This window comes from Gopherus evgoodei, unplaced genomic scaffold (assembly GCF_007399415.2).
Source record: "Gopherus evgoodei ecotype Sinaloan lineage unplaced genomic scaffold, rGopEvg1_v1.p scaffold_57_arrow_ctg1, whole genome shotgun sequence".
In the NCBI taxonomy this organism is placed as follows: domain Eukaryota; kingdom Metazoa; phylum Chordata; order Testudines; family Testudinidae; genus Gopherus; species Gopherus evgoodei.
Genome location: NW_022060078.1, coordinates 193,452 through 212,422, shown reverse-complemented (window position 1 = coordinate 212,422; position 18,971 = coordinate 193,452). Strand labels below are relative to the sequence as shown.

The window sequence follows — 18,971 nt, the reverse complement described above, 5'->3', positions numbered from 1 at the left end:
TGCTTTTGCTTTTGTCTGCTTTTTTCTTTTTTGTAAAGACTTGTCAGCTAACAAGTCAGCTGCTGTGAAAAGTGATATTAACCAACACACAAATATCATTTTTCATAGCAGACTTGCTCAGCCCCTGCATGCCTGGGGAAAATCATGCCCTGGATGGGGAGGTGAGTAGGGAGGTAGTGGTTGTCGGGGGAGATGGTGGGGGCTGGGGCAGTGGGGGGCACGGGCCAGGGGAGGCAGGGCCAGCACCCCACCACTGCACAGGAGGGGCCAGAACCCCAAGGCCAGATCCTATTTGTCCAAGCCCAAAGCCCTGTGCATGGGGGATGGAGCCTGGGGCCATGCAGCTGAAGCCTGGGCCATAGAAGGTAGCGGGGACTAGGGTCAATGAGGGAGGGGTGGTGGTGGTGGGCTGGAGGCCGGAGCCCTCCTCTGGACAGCTGGAGCCTAGGGCCAGAGGAGGCAGAGGGGGTGGTAAGGCCAGAGCCCGTTGCTGCATGGCCAAAGCCCAGGGCTGGAGGAGGCAGCGGGGAGCAGGGCAATGGGGGATGAATTCACTGGCTGCCCCCTGCTCCTTCAGTGTTTGTGTCTCCAGAGGGTGGCAGGGCCTGACCTCTGCTTGCGGCCCCAGGGGAGGAGCCGCTGCTTTGCCCCCATCACTTCCCATGTGGCTGTGGCCGCAAGAAAAGCCCCTGATGGTGCATGCAGCCCCAGTGGCCACATTTGAGAAACACTGAGGCCTGACTCTCAGCACCCCCCCAGCTCTAAGCACTAGACCCCACTCCCCCCCAGAGCTGGGGATGGAACCCAGGAGTTCTGGCTCCCCGCACCTCCCCCCACTCTCTCTACTACACAAGTCTGCCGTTGCTGTTGTTCCGATCACATTCTGCTCTTTCCAGTTCCTCCCCACAGGTTCCAGGCGAAGTCAGGGTCCTGTGACTTCCCCACGGGGTGGATGTTTCATCCTTGCCACTTGGCCCTTCCCCCAGGCCCCAGCCCCGCTATCTTCCGCAGGAGGCCAGGGCAGGAGATGTGCTACCTGGGTCAGTTCCTCCTCCCCAGAACAGGCTTCTCAGTCTCCCCATGGCCCCGGGTAGCCCTGCTTTTCTGCGTAATACATCCTGCACAAAAACCAAGGCCTTGATCTCTCCGCAGACCCTGTCCCACAGAGCTGAGTGTGGATCCCCAGTGTCCTGGCCAAATCCAGATGGAGATCAAGATTTAGGGGTCCCTAAATCCCCCTGTGTCATTGAGTCTTTTGTGGTAGTGTTATGAATGGCCGTTCCCCACCTGCTCCACACCAGAGGTGGCTGCATCTCTGTGTCAGGTGACCCATCCTTGTGCAGAGTTATGTGTGGCTGTTTCTCACCTGCCCCACACCAGAGGTGGCTGCATCTCAGTGCTGGGCAAGCCCTCCCCCTGTAGAGAAATACCTGATATTAATGCCCTGGTCACAGCAGAATTGCACCTAGCACATGTGGCAAGGTTAGTCTCCGCTGCAGGTCATTTCCTGACCGTTGGGAGATGCACAAAGTCCTGAGCTCAGACACAGGGGCAAAGGCTGGGAATTTACCTTTAATACCACAGCTAAGGGGTGGTGTCGAGAAGGGGCTGTTAGAGGGCAGCTTGGGGGCATTCTGGGGGAGGGGATCCCAGCTGAGGGGGTTGGGAGGGGAGAGGATCCCATGAAGGGGTGGGGTGGAAGCAGGCTGGTCCCCAAGGAGGGCTGGCAACTGGCACACTGAGCCCCGCTGCCCCCACCTGTGGGGCAGGCAGGGCTGTACCCAGGAAGCCAGAGGGCTCCGAGAAGGGGAAGGAAACAACCCAGAGCAAAACTGCCCACAAACGTATAGCAAAAATTGCACGGGGAGGGCCCGGCCGTCGCTGAGATGCAGCCAGCTCTGGGGAAGGGCACATGGGGAAACAGCCGCACACAAGGCCGCTCGGGAAGGACTCACCCGGCCACCTTTGGCGCTGTTGTCAGCGGCCCTGCCCCAGAGGATGGGGAGAGTCCCGGCTGCGGCTGGGCGGGATCCCCCAGGTGAGGATGGACCTGGACGCCCGGGTTCTCCCAGCCGCTCTCCCCTGGCTGGCGGCCCGCCAGGCTCAGGTCTGGGCTCGCCCAACCGGCCCGGGGGGGGCGGGGACCTCAACTTCCTCTTCAGTCCGCTCCGTCCTGCCCCTCGCTCCGGCCGCGGGGCAGCAGCTCGGCAGCATGAGCCGCCTGGACCAGACGCTGCGGGCGTTCCTGGGCGCCGAGCCCGGCCCGGCCCGGCTGGGCCAGGAGTTCCAGGTGAGGCCGGGCCGCGGCGGGAGCCGAGACACCGCGCCAGCCCGGATCCGCGGGGAATCCCGCCCTCCAGCTGGGAGAGAACCCAGGCGTCCTGGCTCCCCCCGCTCTAACCCATTACCCCCTACTTCCCTCCCACAGCCAGGGAGAGAACCCAGGCGTCCTGGCTCCCAGCCTCCCCGCTCTAACCCATTACCCCCCACAGCCAGGGAGAGAACCCAGGCGTCCTGGCTCCCAGCCCCGCTCCCTTGCTGTAACCCAGGAGTCCCCCCTCCCCTCCCGGAGATGGGGAGAGAACCCAGGTGTCCTGGCTCCCCCCGCTCTAACCTTCTAGCCCCACTCCGCTCCCAGAGCCAGTGAGAGAACCCAGGCGTCCTGGCTCCCAGCCCCCCCGCTCTAACCCATTACCCCCCACTTCCCTCCCACAGCCGGGGAGAGAACCCAGGCGTCCTGGCTCCCAGCCCCCCCGCTCTAACCCATTACCCCCCACTTCCCTCCCACAGCCAGGGAGAGAACCCAGGCGTCCTGGCTCCCAGTCCCTCTCCCTTGCTGTAACCCAGGAGTCCCCCCTCCCCTCTCGGAGATGGGGAGAGAACCCAGGAGTCCTGACTCCCCCCGCTCTAACCTTCTAGCCCCACTCCGCTCCCAGAGCCGGGGAGAGAACCCAGGCGTCCTGGCTCCCAGCCCCCGCTGCTCTAACCCATTACCCGCCCCTCCCCGAGCCGGGGAGAGAACCTGGCTCCCAGCTCTAACCTATCAGACCCACCTCCGCTCCCAGAGCCGGGGAGAGAACCCAGGCGTCCTGGCTCCCAGCCCCCCCCGCTCTAACCCATTACCCCCCACTTCCCTCCCACAGCCAGGGAGAGAACCCAGGCGTCCTGGCTCCCAGCCCCGCTCCCTTGCTGTAACCCAGGAGTCCCCCCTCCCCTCCCGGAGATGGGGAGAGAACCCAGGAGTCCTGGCTCCGAGTCCCACCCACCCCTGCTGTAACGCACTGAACCCCCACACTGCCCTCCCGGAGCTGCGCAGAGGACCCAGGTGTCCTGCCGCCCTCCGCTCGTCTCCGGCTCCAGTGCGAGTTTTTCTCTAATCATTAATCTGAGGCTTGCCTGGGTTTAACTTTCCATTGCTGCTGCCCTAGAGAGAGTTAATTAGTCACCTGCCGGCCAGCAAGAGTCAGAGCTGTAGGAAGCCCGGACGCCTGGGTCCGCTCCTTGGTTCTGGGAGGGGAGTGGAGAGCAGGGCTGCGAGCCAGGACTCCTGGGTTCTCTCCCCAGCTCTGGGAGGGGAGTGGGGAGTAATGGGTTAGAGCAGGGGGGGCTGCGAGCCAGGACTCCTGGGTTCTCTCCCCGGCTCTGGGAGGGGAGTGGGGAGTAATGGGTTAGAGCGGGGGGGGCTGCGAGCCAGGACTCCTGGGTTCTCTCCCCGGCTCTGGGAGGGGAGTGGGGAGTAATGGGTTAGAGCAGGGGGGGCTGCGAGCCAGGACTCCTGGGTTCTCTCCCCGGCTCTGGGAGGGGAGTGGGGAGTAATGGGTTAGAGCAGGGGGGGCTGCGAGCCAGGACTCCTGGGTTCTCTCCCCGGCTCTGGGAGGGGAGTGGGGAGTAATGGGTTAGAGCAGGGGGGGCTGGGAGTCAGGACTCCTGGGTTCTCTCCCCAGGTCTGGGAAGGGAGTGGAGAGCGGGGCTGGGAGCCAGGACTCCTGGTTTCTCTCCTCAGCTCTGTGAGGGGAGTGGGGCTAGTGGTTAGAGCCAGGGACTGGGGCACTGGGCGCCTTGGGCTGACCCTATGAGACGCTATTGGAAGTCTCAGGTTCTGGGTCCCTTGGCGGGTGGCTGCCTGTGTCCCCCCTGCTGCCCAGAGCAGGGCAGGTTGTCAGGCCTGGGGCAAGGCAGAGCCGAGAAATGGTGAAATCCAGCTAATAGCTGCTCCAGCTTTGCCTGCAGGCTTCCTGCACCGCCAGCACCTTTGTGGGCCCTGGGCATCGATCGCTACAACATGCAGCAGAGCCTCCTGGCAGGCAGGGCTGGGCACGGGGCAGGGGGTGCCATGCTGCTAGGCAGGGGGCACTATCCCCTGGCAGTCAGGGCCAGGCGCTGGGGGGCACCGGGCTGTGGGCAGTGTGGGGCTGGGCAGGGGGCACTATCCCCTGGCAGTCAGGGCCAGGCGCTGGGGGGCACTGGGCTGTGGGCAGTGTGGGGCTGGGCAGGGGGCACTATCCCCTGGCTGTCAGGGCCAGGTGCTGGGGGGCACTGGGCTGTGGGCAGTGTGGGGCTGGGTAGGGGGCACTATCCCCTGGCAGTCAGGGTCAGGTGCTGGGGGGCACCGGGCTGTGGGCAGTGTGGGGCTGGGTAGGAGGCACTATCCCCTGGCAGTCAGGGCCAGGCGCTGGGGGGCACCGGGCTGTGGGCAGTGTGGGGCTGGGTAAGAGGCACTATCCCCTGGCAGTCAGGGCCAGGCGCTGGGGGGCACCGGGCTGTGGGCAGTGTGGGGCTGGGTAGGAGGCACTATCCCCTGGCAGTCAGGGCCAGGTGCTGGGGGGCACTGGGCTGTGGGCAGTGTGGGGCTGGGCAGGGGGCACTATCCCCTGGCTGTCAGGGCCAGGTGCTGGGGGGCACCGGGCTGTGGGCAGTGTGGGGCTGGGTAGGAGGCACTATCCCCTGGCTGTCAGGGCCAGGTGCTGGGGGGCACCGGGCTGTGGGCAGTGTGGGGCTGGGTAAGAGGCACTATCCCCTGGCTGTCAGGGCCAGGTGCTGGGGGGCACCGGGCTGTGGGCAGTGTGGGGCTGGGCAGGGGGCACTATCCCCTGACAGTCAGGGCCAGGCGCTGGGGGGCACTGGGCTGTGGGCAGTGTGGGGCTGGGTAGGAGGCACTATCCCCTGGCAGTCAGGGCCAGGTGCTGGGGGGCACCGGGCTGTGGGCAGTGTGGGGCTGGGTAGGAGGCACTATCCCCTGGCAGTCAGGGCCAGGTGCTGGGGGGCACCGGGCTGTGGGCAGTGTGGGGCTGGGCAGGGGGCACTATCCCCTGGCAGTCAGGGCCAGGTGCTGGGGAGCACCGGGCTGTGGGCAGTGTGGGACTGGGCAGGGGGCACTATCCCCTGGCAGTCAGGGCCGGGCGCTGGGGGGCACCAGGCTGTGAGAAGTGGGGGGCTGGGCAGGGGGCACTATCCCCTGGCAGTCAGGGCCAGGCACTGGGGGGCACCGTGCTGTGGGAAGTGGGGGGCTGGGCAGGAGGTGCTCTCCCCTGGCAGTCAGTGCTGGCCTGAAATCGTTAGTGGGTGCTATTAATTTGGACCTGCCTTTCCGAGGAAACGGACAACCTGTGCCCCTTCGGGTCATTACATTTCCCCTCCATCTTGGAGTGACCCCAGCCCAATCCCAGCAGGCGGCTGCTTTCCAACCGCTACATTCCCCATCGTTTCCTCCTGCGAACATTTGCTGTGTCACGATGCGGCTGTTCCCCAGCTGCCTCGCCCCAGAAGTGGCTGCAGCTCAGCCCTGGGCAAGGAACCACCGCATCTAGCCGATCAAGGGCTCGGGAATCCAGTGGAAATCAGCCGCTCGGTCTGAGCGATTGATTTAGTCTGAAGGAAAATCTCAGAATAAAGAATATTCTGTGGTTTGTGTTACTAGCAATTGGGTCATTAAACTGAAGTGAAAATGACTGGGAAACCCAAACACATTCACTTTCCCTTCCTATTTCACTTCTCCCAACCCCCCCCCCCCCGCTGCTCTAACCACTAGACCCGCTCTCCTCCTAGAGCTGGGGAGAGAACCCAGAAGAGAAGTGAAGTGGGAGATTCAGTAAGGAAAGACCCTTCTGATAGCACTCCAGAGGGGGCTGCATCTCAGCGCCGGGCGAGCTGTCCCTGTGCGGCATTATATGCAGCTGTTTCTCTCTGCCCCACCCCAGAGGTGGCTGCATCTCAGCACCGGGCGAGCCTTTCCAATCACACTCCCAGCTACTCCTTTGCATAACCGCAGCCTGGAAATAGAAAAAGCCAGAAATTCACCTCCACTGGGCCCTGATGCTGGTTCAAATAGACCCTGTGTTGAGCAGGCACCAAATGCAAATTTCCCCCTTATCACTGTGGCTTGTGGCATAGCATAGATAGCGCATGAAATAATCCCTCCTAAAATGGCAGCTGCCTCCTGCAGTTACAAACCACATTACTTGCTCTCAGCGCTCAAATGCAGCCACGTCTGGGGCAGGGCAGCTGGGCAACTACTGCACATCACACCACAGTGGGATGGCTCTCCCAGTGCTGAGATGCAACCACCTCTAGGATGGCACAGCCAGATGGGGGTGGCTTGCCTGGCACTGAGATGCAGCTATTTCTGGGGAGCAGCAAACTTCACTGGTTGTCACAGTATAAAACAGCAGAAGGTTCTTTTCATAGGCTAGAACTAAGAACCAGGACTCCTGGGTTCCATCCTCAGCTCTGGGAGAGGTGTGGGGTGTAGTGGATTAGATCAGGATGGGGCTGGGAGCCAGGATTCCTGGGTTCTCTCGGTACGTCTACACTACAGGATAAATTCAAATTAGCTTAAACCGATTTTATAAAACAGATATTATAAAGTCGATTGTGCACGTCCACACTAGGCACATTAATTCGGTGGTGTGCATCCGTGGTCTGAGGCTAGTGTCAGTTTCTGGAGCGGTGCACTGTGGGTAGCTACTGTAAAAGAATGAGGCCAATACTGTCGATTTGCGTCCACACTAACCCTAAATCGATATAGTAATATCAATTTTAGCGTTACACCTCTCGTTTTGTAGGAGTACAGAAATCAATTTAAAGAGCCCTTTAAATCAATATAAAGAGCAGTGTAGTGTGGACGGGTGCAGCGTTAAATCGATTTAACGCTGTTAAAATTGGTTTAACAGCGTAGTGTGGACCAGGCCTTAGTGTCACCTTGGCCAGGTCCTGCCTCAACTTGGTGCCTCAGTTTCCCCTGTGGCTTTCCAGAGTCGTGCTGGGAGTGAGTCGGGTGTGGAGAGTTAATTCTGTGCAGCTTCGCACTGGCCCATCCTCCTCTCTGACACGGAAATGAATTTTCCAGAAGGGACTTTGTTCTCTTGTCTCTCATCTGGCTTCAGATACTGATTTCCTATATAAATGTAGCCCAAAACAAATCCCAGCTACCTCCGGGCTGGGGCCAGGCTTGTGCGGGGGAGGAGGGGGGCGGAGGGAAAGCGACAGGAGCCAGCGCCCCCTAGGGGGGAAAGGCCCTGTACCCCACTTCCCACCCCCGGAGCCAGCCACTCCCTTTATTAAATCCCCATCTCATATTCCAGACTTATGTACAGCTGTTTTCATTCCACTGTACTGGGTCTAGAGATTGGGATGGCTTTACCAGCGCTCGGATGCAGCCATCTCTGGGGAGGGGCAGCTGGGGAACAGCTGCGCATAATGCCGCACAGGATGGCTCACCTGGTGCTGAGATGCAACCGCCTCTGGGGAGGAGCAGCTGCGGAACATCCGCGCATAACGCCGCACAGGATGGCTGGCAGGCTCTGCTCCCTTGCTCAGCACAGGGGCTGCTCACCAGCCCCATGCAGCAGAGCTGAAGTGAAAAGCAGAAGCTGCCCCATGGGGGTAGGCAGTCCTGGGAACTGAAAACATGGATCCTGAAAGCGAATGCAACAGTGCGAGGAAATGGGCCTCTCTAGGGGGTGCCATGACGTGGGGAGTGAGGTGTGAGGCTCTGCAGGGGGCTCTCTCTCCTGTCAGTCAGGGCCGGGCGCTGGGGGGTGGTGTGCTGGCGGGGGGGGGCTGGGCAGGGGGTGCTCTCCCCTGGCGGTTGGGCCCGGCACTCGGGGGTGCTGTGCTGGGGGGGGCTGGGCAGGGGGTGCTCTCTCCTGTCAGTCAGGGCCGGGCACTGGGGGATGCGGGGCTGGGCAGGGGCTGGGCGCTGGGGGGTGCCATGCTGGGGGGGGCTGGGCAGGGGGCGCTCGCCCTTGGGGATCAGGGCTGGGCACTGGAGGGTGCCGTGCTGGGGGGGCTGGGCAGGGGTTGGGCGCTGGGGGGTGCCGTGCTGGCAGGGGGGCTGGGCAGGGGGCGTTCACCCCTGGCGGTCGGGCCCAGCACTGGGGGGTGCCGTGCTGGGGGGCACTGGGCAGGGGGTGTTAGCCCCTGGCGGTCGGGCCTGGCACCGGGGCTGCTTTTTGCAATCTCTGTCCTGGCCGCTGACTGTGAGTTTCTTTGCCCGGGAAGCTTTGCAGTTCCCGGAGCAGAGAACTGAGCTGGGGGCTGCTGGTCAAATTCTCTCCCCTGATCCTCTGTCTCCCCGCACCCTACGTGGGTAACATTTCCCCCCTGCGCCCTCCATCCAGAGCTCTGCACCTCGCACCGTCCCCCACAGGGTACAGAGCAGGGGATCCACTGGCCGACAAGCTGCCACCTCCCGGTTTTCTCCCTTTTGCCTCCAGCCGTCGGGACACACGGGAGGAAACTACCCAAAAAATTGTGGTGGCGAAAAAATCTCCGTCGGCCAGAGAGTTCGGAAGCCGCGGGAGCTTCTCCGCTCCAGATCTTCCCCCTCTGGGGCTTTCTTTCCCTCTGTCCTTCTGGAAATTTAAAAACCAAACCTAGGCAATGAATAACCAAAAACTTTGAGATGTAGCCAAATCCGTCACTGAAAAGCAGAAAGCTGCCCGGGCCGCTCAGATCCAGGATTTCTCCTCCGCAGGCCTGTTCTTCCTCTTCCCTTGCCCCACCCAAACTTTTTTTCGGTAGGAAATGAACATCAAAAGCTTTGTGACCTGCCCTGACCCTTAACGAAAGAAACTTTTATCTGCTGAGAAGCTGCAGAACCTGCTGTCTCCTGCTACCCTCTTTGCTCCAGCCTTAGGAGATAGAACCGCCCCAGCCAGTCCTCCGCCCTGGGGCTGAAGGGAGCTAGTGCCCCCTAGACCCCACCCCACCGGGCCCTCCATTCCTACCTCCCACCCCCCGTGCTCTAACCACTAGACCCCACTCTCCTTCCAGAGCTGGGGGAGAGAACTCAGGAGTCCTGGTTCCCAGCCCCACCTACTCTAACCACTACCCCCCCCAGTGCCAGAGAGAGAACCCAGGAGTCCTGACTCCGATCACTCCCCGCTCTAACCCCTAGACCCCCACTCCTGTCCCAGAGCCAGGGAGAGAACCCAGGAGTCCTGGCTCTCATTCTGGAAGCGACTCCTGCATGAATTAACTCTCCCTGGAGGGTTGTTCCATGGCAGGGGTGGGGTTGTTTTCTCCTGCCCGTTCCAGGATGGGCGTGGGTGTGCTCACGCTGGGGCCCAGAGCTGGCAGGACAGGCTGGTCCGCTACTGGTGAGGTCAGAACCAGTCTGTTCCCAAAATGAATATGACTCAAGTGCTCAGGGATGATCATCCCCCTGCGAGCATTCTCTGTGCCGCGTTATGTGCAGCTGTTTCCCCAGCTGCCCCACCCCAGAGGTGGCTGCATCTCAGTGCCGGGCTAGTCATCCCCCCGGGGCTCTTACCTTTGGAGTCTAGGGGTGCTGGGAAGTCTGAGGTGGGAAAAGGGGCTGCGGTCACAGGGAATGGGGTGCTGTATATTTGAGTATTAGGGAGTCAGGGCATAAGCTGCAGGGATCACAGAGCTATCGGCTGCCGGGGTGCTCTCTGTGTCTCTGTTTAACCCTGTCTTCTCCACGGCCTCCTAATCCCCCTCCTGTCCTCTCTCCACCCAGGACATCAAGGCCCAAGCCAGCGCCTTCCGGCAGCAACAGGGGTTCTCCGCGGAGGCCGGGGGCAGGAAAGAGAACATCAAGAAGAATCGGTATAAAGACATCCTGCCGTGTGAGTGTGGGAGGGGGGGTGCTGGCACTGGAAAGTGCAGCATTATGTGCAGCTGTTCCCCCAGCTGCCCCACTCCAGAGCTGGCTGCATTTCTTGGGTGAGGGATAGCTCAGTGGTTTGAGCATTGGCCTGCTAAACACAGGATTGTGAGTTCAATCCTTGAGGGGGCCACTTAGGGATCTGGGGCAAAAATCAGTACTTGGTCCTGCTAGTGAAGGCAGGGGGCTGGACTCAATGACCTTTTGAGGTCCCTTCCAGTTCTAGGAGATTGGTATATCTCCAATTATTACTATCTCAGCACCAGAGGAGCTGTCCTCCCTGATGTTATCTCCAGCTGCCCTGCCTCAGAGCTGGCTGCATCTCAGCTCCAGGCAAGCTGTTCCTGGGGAGCATTATGCATAGCTGTTTTCCCCCAACTGCCCCACCCCAGAGGTGGCCGCATCTCAGGGCTGGGTTTCATAGATTCACAGATTTCCAGGCCAGAAGGGACCATTGTGAGCATCTCGTCTCACCCCCCTGTATCCCACAGGCCAGAGAACGGCCCCAAAATAATTCCTGCATCAGAACTTTTAGAAGAACAGCCCAGCTTGATGTAAAAACAGCCAGAGACAAAGACTCCGCTGCGTCCCTTGGGGAACTGGCCCCATGGATAATTCCTCTCATCGGTCACAACTCGTGCCTTATTCCCAGTCTGAATCTGTCGATCCCTCTCTCTCTCCCCGGCAGACGATCAGACCCGGGTCGTTCTGAATCTCTACACGGACGAAGGGCAGACGGACTATATCAATGCCAGCTTCATCCAGGTAACCTCCTCCCTCAGCAGCAGGGGGCGCTCTCCCCTCGCACCAGAGCTACCCCCCTAACCCAGTGCAGCACTAGGGGGCGCCGTGCTGCAGGGGGTGTGCAGGGGATTCAGCAGGGGGCACTGGGCTGCAGGGGGGAAATGGGGGCTCAGCAGGGGGTGCTAGGCTGCAGGGGGGAATGGGGCCTCAGCAGGGGGCAGGGTGGGGGCTCAGCGGGGGGCACTGGGCTGCAGGGGGGAAATGGGGGCTCAGCAGGGGGTGCTAGGCTGCAGGGGGGAATGGGGCCTCAGCAGGGGGCAGGGTGGGGGATCAGCGGGGGGCACTGGGCTGCAGGGGTTGGGCAGGGAATTCATCAGGGGGCGCTGGGCTGCAGGGGGTGGGCGGGGGCTCAGCAGGGGGTGCTAGGCTGCAGGGGGATGGGGGCTCAGCGGGGGGCAGGGGGGGCTCAGCAGGGGGCACTGGGCTGCAGGGGATGTGCAGGGGATTCAGCAGGGGGCACTGGGCTGCAGGGGGGAATGGGGGCTCAGCAGGGGGCACTGGGCTGCAGGGGGGAAATGGGGGCTCAGCAGGGGGCAGGGTGGGGGCTCAGCGGGGGGCACTGGGCTGCAGGGGTTGGGCAGGGAATTCATCAGGGGGCACTGGGCTGCAGGGGATGGGCGGGAGCTCAGCAGGGGGTGCTAGGCTGCAGGGGGATGGGGGCTCAGCGGGGGGCACTGGGCTGCGGGGGGGCAGGGGCTCAGCAGGGGGGCACCGGGCAGCAAGGGGGGGCAGGGCCTCAGGGGGCAATGGGCTGCAGGGGGCAGATGGGGGGCTCAGCAGAGGGCGGACAAGGTGCTCAGCGGGGAATGGGTGGGGGGCTCAGCAGGGGGCGCTGAGTTGCAGGAGGCAGATGGGGGGCTCAGCAGGGGGTGCTGTGCTGCGGGGGGGGGGCGGTCAGTGGGCGGCGCTGCCGTGCTGGTGACTTATTTCTCCCCTTGGTCTCCTGCCAGGGGGTAAATAACAAGCGATGCTACATCGCGACCCAGGGGCCGCTGCCTCACACCGTCCTGGATTTCTGGCGCATGATTTGGGAGTACGAGGTGAAGGTGGGTGTAACGCTCCTCGGGGTCCCAGGCCTGGCAGTCACCTGCTCAGCCCCGGAGCTGGGCGCCAGCACCCTGACACCCCCGGCCTTTCAGCCACCCACGCACGCTCCTCTGGGCCAGGCCAGCCCAGTCCCAGATTCTGTACCTCCAAAGCTGCAGTGTGCACCCCAAACAGCCCGCGATCCTGAGGGGATTTCCCCTGCAAACCGACCCAGAACGAGGGTTTCTCCCACTTCAAAGGCTCTTACGCTGTCTGTGAACTGCTCCCTCTAAACGATCGGTCCCCGCTTGGCCGACTCCCTGCGGAGCACGAAATCTTCTCTCCTTCACCAGCCGGGGCAGGTTTTCTATCAAATAAGACATAAGTAATAAGACAGGCGTAATTTAAGCATGTTTTCCGCTACAAACACGATACATCCCGCACGTGGTTCAGACAGGTGTAATTTAACAGTTCCTGTGTGTGCGGGGTACCCCTTGCAGTTTCAGGCTGCAGTGTGCGCCCATGTGCCCTCTCCATGCCTCTGGCGTTGTGATTTGCGCCTCCAGACAGATCCACAGTTTGCAATTTCCGCACTGCCACCGGGGATCGGCTCCAGGGATACTCGTGTGGGTGCTGCTTCTCCATTGCGTGTGGTCCAGCCCACGGGTGGCGTGGGATCGGTGCCGGTGACCTTTCTTGCGGAGAGGCCGGTTTCCCTCCGTAGATCGTCCTCCTGCAAGTTTCTTTAGCCACTCACGTTTCTCCGGGGATGTTCTCCAAGCCGATTTCTTGCTGCGCCCAGCAATACAGGAAACCGTATCGCAGCCTCTCAGCCCACCTCTGCAAGGTCAGCTCGCGTCTCACGCGTGTCCACAGCTGGCTTCTTCGAGGCCCCGGATCTGGGTGTCACGGAGGGTGGCCTCGGAGCTGGGCGGAGAAGCAGCACGCCGAATCAGGTGTATTTCCAGGATGGGCCAAGGAGCAGAACAGGTCTGTCCCCAGTGATTTTCCCGATTGGCTTCGGAGCGCGTCTGTCGCATCGTTCCTTGCGCAGACCCCGGCGACGGAGCTGGGCCAATCTAATGTCATAGGGTCCTGCCCCTCGTCTTTTCCGGTGGGCCACAGAATTTGGTGTGGGTGCTTCCCCCCCTGCCCCTTTGCTGTCACCAGCCGTTTCCCACACAAGGATATTCAGTGGCTCCGGGCCAAATCTTTCTGCATTCAGCAGAGTTTCCTGAACGGGTCTGCGCAGCCAAATCCTGCGCCGCGAATACTCAGAGGTGTCGTGACCTGGTTCATTTTCAGCCACGGGGCAGCGCTGCTTTCCCGCCGGTGGGGCTTCCTGGCTGCGAGGCGTTTGGTGACTGAGCCCAAGGCTGAACGATTTTCTGGTTTGGGCACGTGTGTTACAGGGGAAAGCAGGGCCACCCAGAGGAGTCAGGGGGCCTGGGACAAAGCAATTTTGGGGACCCTTTCCATAAAAAAAAGTTGCAATACTATAGAATACTATATTCTCATGGGGGCCACTGTGGGGCCTGGGACAAATTGCCCCACTTGCCTCCCCCAGCAGCCCTGGGTGAGAGAGCCTGTCTGCTGAGCGCTGCTAGGTCCTGGGAGACCTCCAAGTCCTTTGCTTTTCTCGCCACACTTGGGAGTGCTCCAGATCTCTAGAGCCCTGCCGGGGTATAAAATTTGTGCAGGTGTCCACATCCACAGAGGCGGATATTTGTGGATTTGCAGGGCTCGACGGGTCTACCCGATTGAACCCTTCAAGTCGGAGCTGGTTCCTCTCCGCTAAGTACATAGATACCCACTGGGCAGAATTTGCACGGTCACATCGGTGAAAGACCAGGCTGTGGTGTTCTGACAGCCTCTAGGCCCCAAATTCCATCCCACAGAGTGCTGGCGAAGAGAAGGACCCGTGCCAGGACCAGGACAGGTGCCCGTGTGGATGCCACCCACTCCCAGAAATTTGCTGGTGATAGGACAGCTGCTACGAGGGAGGGATAGCTCAGTGGTTTGAGCATTGGCCTGCTAAACTAAGGGCTATGAGTTCAATCCTTGAGGGAGCCATGTAGGGAACTGGGGTAAAAATCTGTGTGGGGAGTGGCCCTGCTTTGAGCAGGGGGTTGGACTACATGACCTTCTGAAGTCGATTCCAACCTCCCACAGCTTTTGCAGAATCCAAGGGCTTTGCAGCTCTTGGCACGGCTCAGAAGCTGCAGGGATAACACTTGCCACGTGGCCCGCGGGGCGGCCTTGTGTGACAAGTGGCTTTATGCATCACTTTCACCAGTAACTGCCCGCACACTCGTTTGTCTCCCTACAATGCCGGTCCAGGATCCCACGTGCGCTGCCTCGGCACTTTAGGAAGCTCGCAGCCATGCAGAGGCCTCCTGGGCGTGGAATCAGGATGGCCTCCGTCTTTTCATCCCATCCGAGCCATCGAGACCGCGTTGAAGCCGACGTACGAGGCTTTTCACGGCAGAATTCCGCGCCGCCGGTTCACTAGCCGGGGCCCGAAAGCCAGGCCTGGAGCTGAAGCTCGATCATCTCCTGAAATCCTGCGAGCACCTTCTGTGTTTCCTGCTGTCAAGGTTCCTCTCCCACTCTGAACTTTAGGGTACAGATGTGGGGACCTGCATGGACATTTTTAAGCTTGATTACTAGCTTAGATTTGGTAACACTGCCACCATCCAGAAATTTCAGTGTCTGGAACACTTCCAGTCCCCCCAAAACCTTCCCCTCCCTGGGCAGCCTTGAGAGGCTTTTTCACCAAGTTCCTGGTGAACACTGGTCCAACCCCTTGGATCTTAACACAAGGAGAATTTAACCATTCCCCCCTCCTTTCCCCCACCAATTCCTGGTGAGTTCAGATCCAATCCGCTTGGATCTTAAAACAAGGAAAAATCAATCAGGTTCTTAAAAAGAAAGCTTTTAATTAAAGAAAGAAAGGTAAAAATCATCTCTGTAAAATCAGGATGGAAAATACTTTACAGGGTACTCAGATTCATATAGCCCAGAGGAACCCCCTCTAGCCTTAGGTTCAAAGTTACAGCAAACAGAGGTAAAATCCTCTCAGCAAAAAGGAACATTTACAAGTTGAGAAAACAAAAATAAGACTCAATGAGTTGCCCAAGACTATCTGAGCGTCACTCCGGCTCCGGCTCATCGATAAATTTCCTTCCCTGGCATGAGAGAGACAAGAGCCTTTATTGGCCCAACTTCTGCTGGGGAGAGAGACGAGCTTTTGAGCTTACAAAATGAAGACAGTCCCATTCTGCTAGCGCTGCGTGGCTAGTCCGCAGCAGCCCCGCCCCAGAGGTGGCTGCATCTCAGCACCGGACAAAGCGATCCCTGCATGGTGTTATGTGCGGCTATTCCCCAGCCACCCCACCCCAGAGGTGTCTGCATCTCAGTGCCAGGCGAGCCATCCCTGTGTGGCGTTATGTGCGGCTGTTCCCCAGCCACCCCGCCTCAGAGGTGGCTGCATCTCAGTGCCTGACGAGCTGTCCCACTCCTGGATACACCTTTGTGTAACTGCAGCCTGGGAGCAGAACAGGCCAGGAAAGGGTCGGAAATTTAACTGGGTCCTGCTGCTGATTCAAATGGACCAAGATCCGGTGTCTTCTGCAGATGAACTGCTACCCCAAGGCCAGAGAGCCAGGCTCCCAGCTAAATCTGTTCCTCCTGAAATAGTCCCGCTTGCATAGGGATGAATTTTGAGAAGTTAGGGGCTTTCTGAAACGGCCCCCCCCACGTTACTCTTGGGGGGGTAACGACCCTGCAGGACGTGGGCCGGCTGTTGTGAGTTTGTCAGGGCTCAGGTGAGAGCTGTTTGCAAAGAACTCTCTGTGTGTGTGGGGGGGGGTGCCAAGGGGAGCTAGGACTCCTGGGTTCTCTCCCGTGCTCTGGGAGAGGAATGGGGTCTAGTGGGTTGTGTGTGTGGGGTGCTGGGACCCAGGATGCTGGGTTCTCTATTCCAGCCCAGCCAGGTACTGTTTGGAGCATGATCCTTCTCGCATTCTTTTCCTAACTGTTTCATTCCCTTCCTTCCTTCCAGGTAATTGCCATGGCCTGTCGGGAGGTGGAGATGGGGAAGGTAAGTGTGGGGGCCAATCCTTGCCCACCCCCATCCCCTGGCTGTGGAGAGAGTCTGGGGGGTGACCCCCACGGACTCTCCGTGAACTGACTTTCCCTCCTTAGAAAAAGTGTGAACGCTACTGGCCGCTGAAGCAAGAACTGCTGCAAATTGGGCCCTTCTCCATCGTCCAGGTACCAAGGAGGAGTTGCAGGGGCAGCCTGGGGGGCTCTCCAGGAGAGAGACAAAACTCCCCTTCACTTCCTGTCCCAGACTGCTGCTGGGCAACTCCATCCTGCCCCAGAGGTGGCTGCATCTCAGCTCTGGGCAAGCCCTCCTTGTGTGGTGTTATGTGTGGTTGTTCCTCAGCTGCCCCACCCCAGAGGTGGCTGCAGCTCCGCTCCAGATGATCGGTCTCTGTGCAGCGTTATATGCAGCTATTCCTCAGCTGTTCCTCACCTCACCCAGAGGTGGCTGCAGCTGTGCTTCTGTATAGAGACATGAAAGGCGTTTCATAACCCTGCAATGTCAGCACCCCCTGAAGCCTCTGTCTGCCGCTCGGCTTGTCTCTGTCTCTCAGATCAAGGAGCAGGAGCTGAATCCAGACGTGATAGTCCGCACGCTGAGCGTCAGCTTCCAGAACGTCAGTGAGCTGGGGGGGCATCATGCTGTGGGAGTGGGGTGGGGGGCTGGGCAGCGGGTGCTCTCGCTTGGCAGGGATGGGCACTGGGGGGCGCTCTGCTGTGGGGAGTGGGGTGTGGGGCTGGGCAGGGGGCACTCTCCCCCAGCAGGGGTGGGCACTGGGGGGCGCTGTGCTGTGGGGGGCTGGGCAAGGGGTGCTCTCCCCCAGCAGGGGTGGGCACTGGTGGCACCGTGGCATGTGGAGCAGGGCCGATGCTAGTAATTCCCTCCCCAGGAGGAGCGGCCCCTCACCCATTTCCAGTACGTGGCCTGGCCGGACCGCGGGATCCCGGACAATTACAGCCATTTCCTGGAGATGATTGAGCACATGCGATTGAAACAGGGGGACGACTCAGCTCCCATCTGCGTGCACTGCAGGTAGGGGGCACTGTGCTGTGGCAGAGGGGTGGGGGGGTCAGCAGGGGATGAGTGGAGGGAGGGCCCAGTGGTCCCCATTAGCCCCTCAACCGGGATGGAGAGAGACAGCAGTCTTCATAGCCTGGGTCTGCTAGAAGAAATTAAGCCCCACCCTCAAAGAAGCCCCTCCCACAAACCAAACCCCACCCCGACTGCCTCCCTCTGCCATGAACACCGCCCCCTTTCTGCAACCTCAGAAATGGCGCAGAGCAGTCGTTGAATGGCCAGCGGTAGGGTTCAGAGTGAACGCACAGAGATGGACAGAGTCCCACCCAAACAATGATCATTAGCATCCAGAGTTTACACCGATGTCAAAATGAATCAAGTCCCCATTTAACACCAAACATTAGGGTTCCAACTTAACAGTCGCGGTTCAACACACCACACCCTCATTTAAACCTTGAGTTTTAGGATCCATGTCAAAGTGTCCCTATCTCAGCCCCAGTTGTTATATTTCAGAAGTAATGGTCAGACTGAAATGAGCTATGTCCCCATTTGAAACACAATCATTAGGCTTCAGAGTTAACGGCCTTGTTGAGATGAGCTATAGCCCCTTTTAAAAACATAATTATTAGGGTTCACAGCTAACAGCCATGCTGAGACAAACCATGACCTTAGTGAAACACCAGTCATTAGGCTTCAGAGTGAACAATCCAGCCATCTAGGTGGATGGTGTCTGCTGAAACCTATACTGTCAGTCATTAGGGTTCAGAGTGAACACCTACCAAAGATGGATTTGAATCTTAACTCTGGTCATTAGGTTTCAGAGTGAACGTACACCAGCGATGCATCAAGATTGTAGCCGTAGCCATTAGGTTTCAGAGTTAACACCCACAGGCAGTGTGTGTGGGGAAGGGCCCCTTCACCTCCAAGAGGGATTTGATTGGGGGGCTGTGAGGGAATTGTTTTTCACTCATTTCCTTCCCGCTCCCTCCCCCTGGCAGCGCTGGCTGTGGCCGGACTGGAGTGATCTGCATCTTGGAGCACGTGAGACACCTCCTCCTCCAACAGGTACTGCGCGTGTCCGTGGGCGTGGGCGTGTGTCCGACCCATGGCTGCCCCCTGCCAGACTCGCCAGTCTTCTCCTGTTTTTCAGAGCATCCCCCCGAATTTCAGCATTTTCGACATCGTCCTAGCGATGAGAAAGCAGAGACCGTCGGCCGTCCAGACGCTGGTGAGTCCCGCCCGGTTCCCCTCCGTCGGACGCCCACACAGCGCCCCCTGCGGGGTGAGGTGGGGCTGGGGACGCTGGGAGCCCCCACTCCCCTAACACGGCCGTGTCCCCTCTGTCTGACAGGAGCAGTACGAGTTCCTGTTCCACGCCGTGGCCGAGATGTTCCGCTCAGCCCTGGCCACCGCCAAGTACGAGACCCTCAAGGAGGTGAGAGGGCCCCGGGGCAGGGACACACGGCGCAGGACCCATCCCCTCCAGCAGGGGGTGCAGGGACACACACAGCGCAGGGCCCATCTCCTCCAGCAGGGGGCACAGGGACACACACACACACACATAGAGCGCAGGGCCCGTCCCCTCCAGCAGGGGGCGCAGGGACACACACACACACACACACACACACACACAGCACAGGGCCCATCCCCTCCAGCAGGGGGTGCAGGGACACACACACACACACACACTGAGTGCAGGGCTTGGCCCCTCCAGCAGGGGGCACAGGGACACACACACACACACACAGCGCAGGGCCCATCTCCTCCAGCAGGGGGCGCAGGGACACACACAGCGCAGGGCCCGTCTCCTCCAGAAGGGGGCAAAGGGGGACACACACTGAGTGCAGGGCTTGGCCCCTCCAGCAGGGGGCACAGGGACACAGATGC

At 60.2% G+C, this 18,971-nt stretch overlaps 1 protein-coding gene across 1 annotated transcript in view; it reads left to right on the top strand.

Annotated features, from left to right (window-relative positions):
• Positions 1–2,209: 2,209 nt before the first annotated feature.
• LOC115643338 (tyrosine-protein phosphatase non-receptor type 18-like) overlaps positions 2,210–18,971 on the top strand; it is a 22,432-nt gene continuing 5,670 nt past the window's right edge. The window contains exons 1-11 of the mRNA XM_030547245.1: positions 2,210–2,290; positions 9,983–10,091; positions 10,818–10,894; positions 11,884–11,979; positions 16,023–16,061; positions 16,166–16,234; positions 16,621–16,683; positions 16,957–17,099; positions 18,083–18,149; positions 18,235–18,312; positions 18,436–18,519. Of these exons, the coding sequence (XP_030403105.1) occupies positions 2,213–2,290; positions 9,983–10,091; positions 10,818–10,894; positions 11,884–11,979; positions 16,023–16,061; positions 16,166–16,234; positions 16,621–16,683; positions 16,957–17,099; positions 18,083–18,149; positions 18,235–18,312; positions 18,436–18,519 (903 nt within the window). The 5' untranslated portion in view covers positions 2,210–2,212. The remainder of the gene's footprint in view (positions 2,291–9,982; positions 10,092–10,817; positions 10,895–11,883; positions 11,980–16,022; positions 16,062–16,165; positions 16,235–16,620; positions 16,684–16,956; positions 17,100–18,082; positions 18,150–18,234; positions 18,313–18,435; positions 18,520–18,971) is intronic.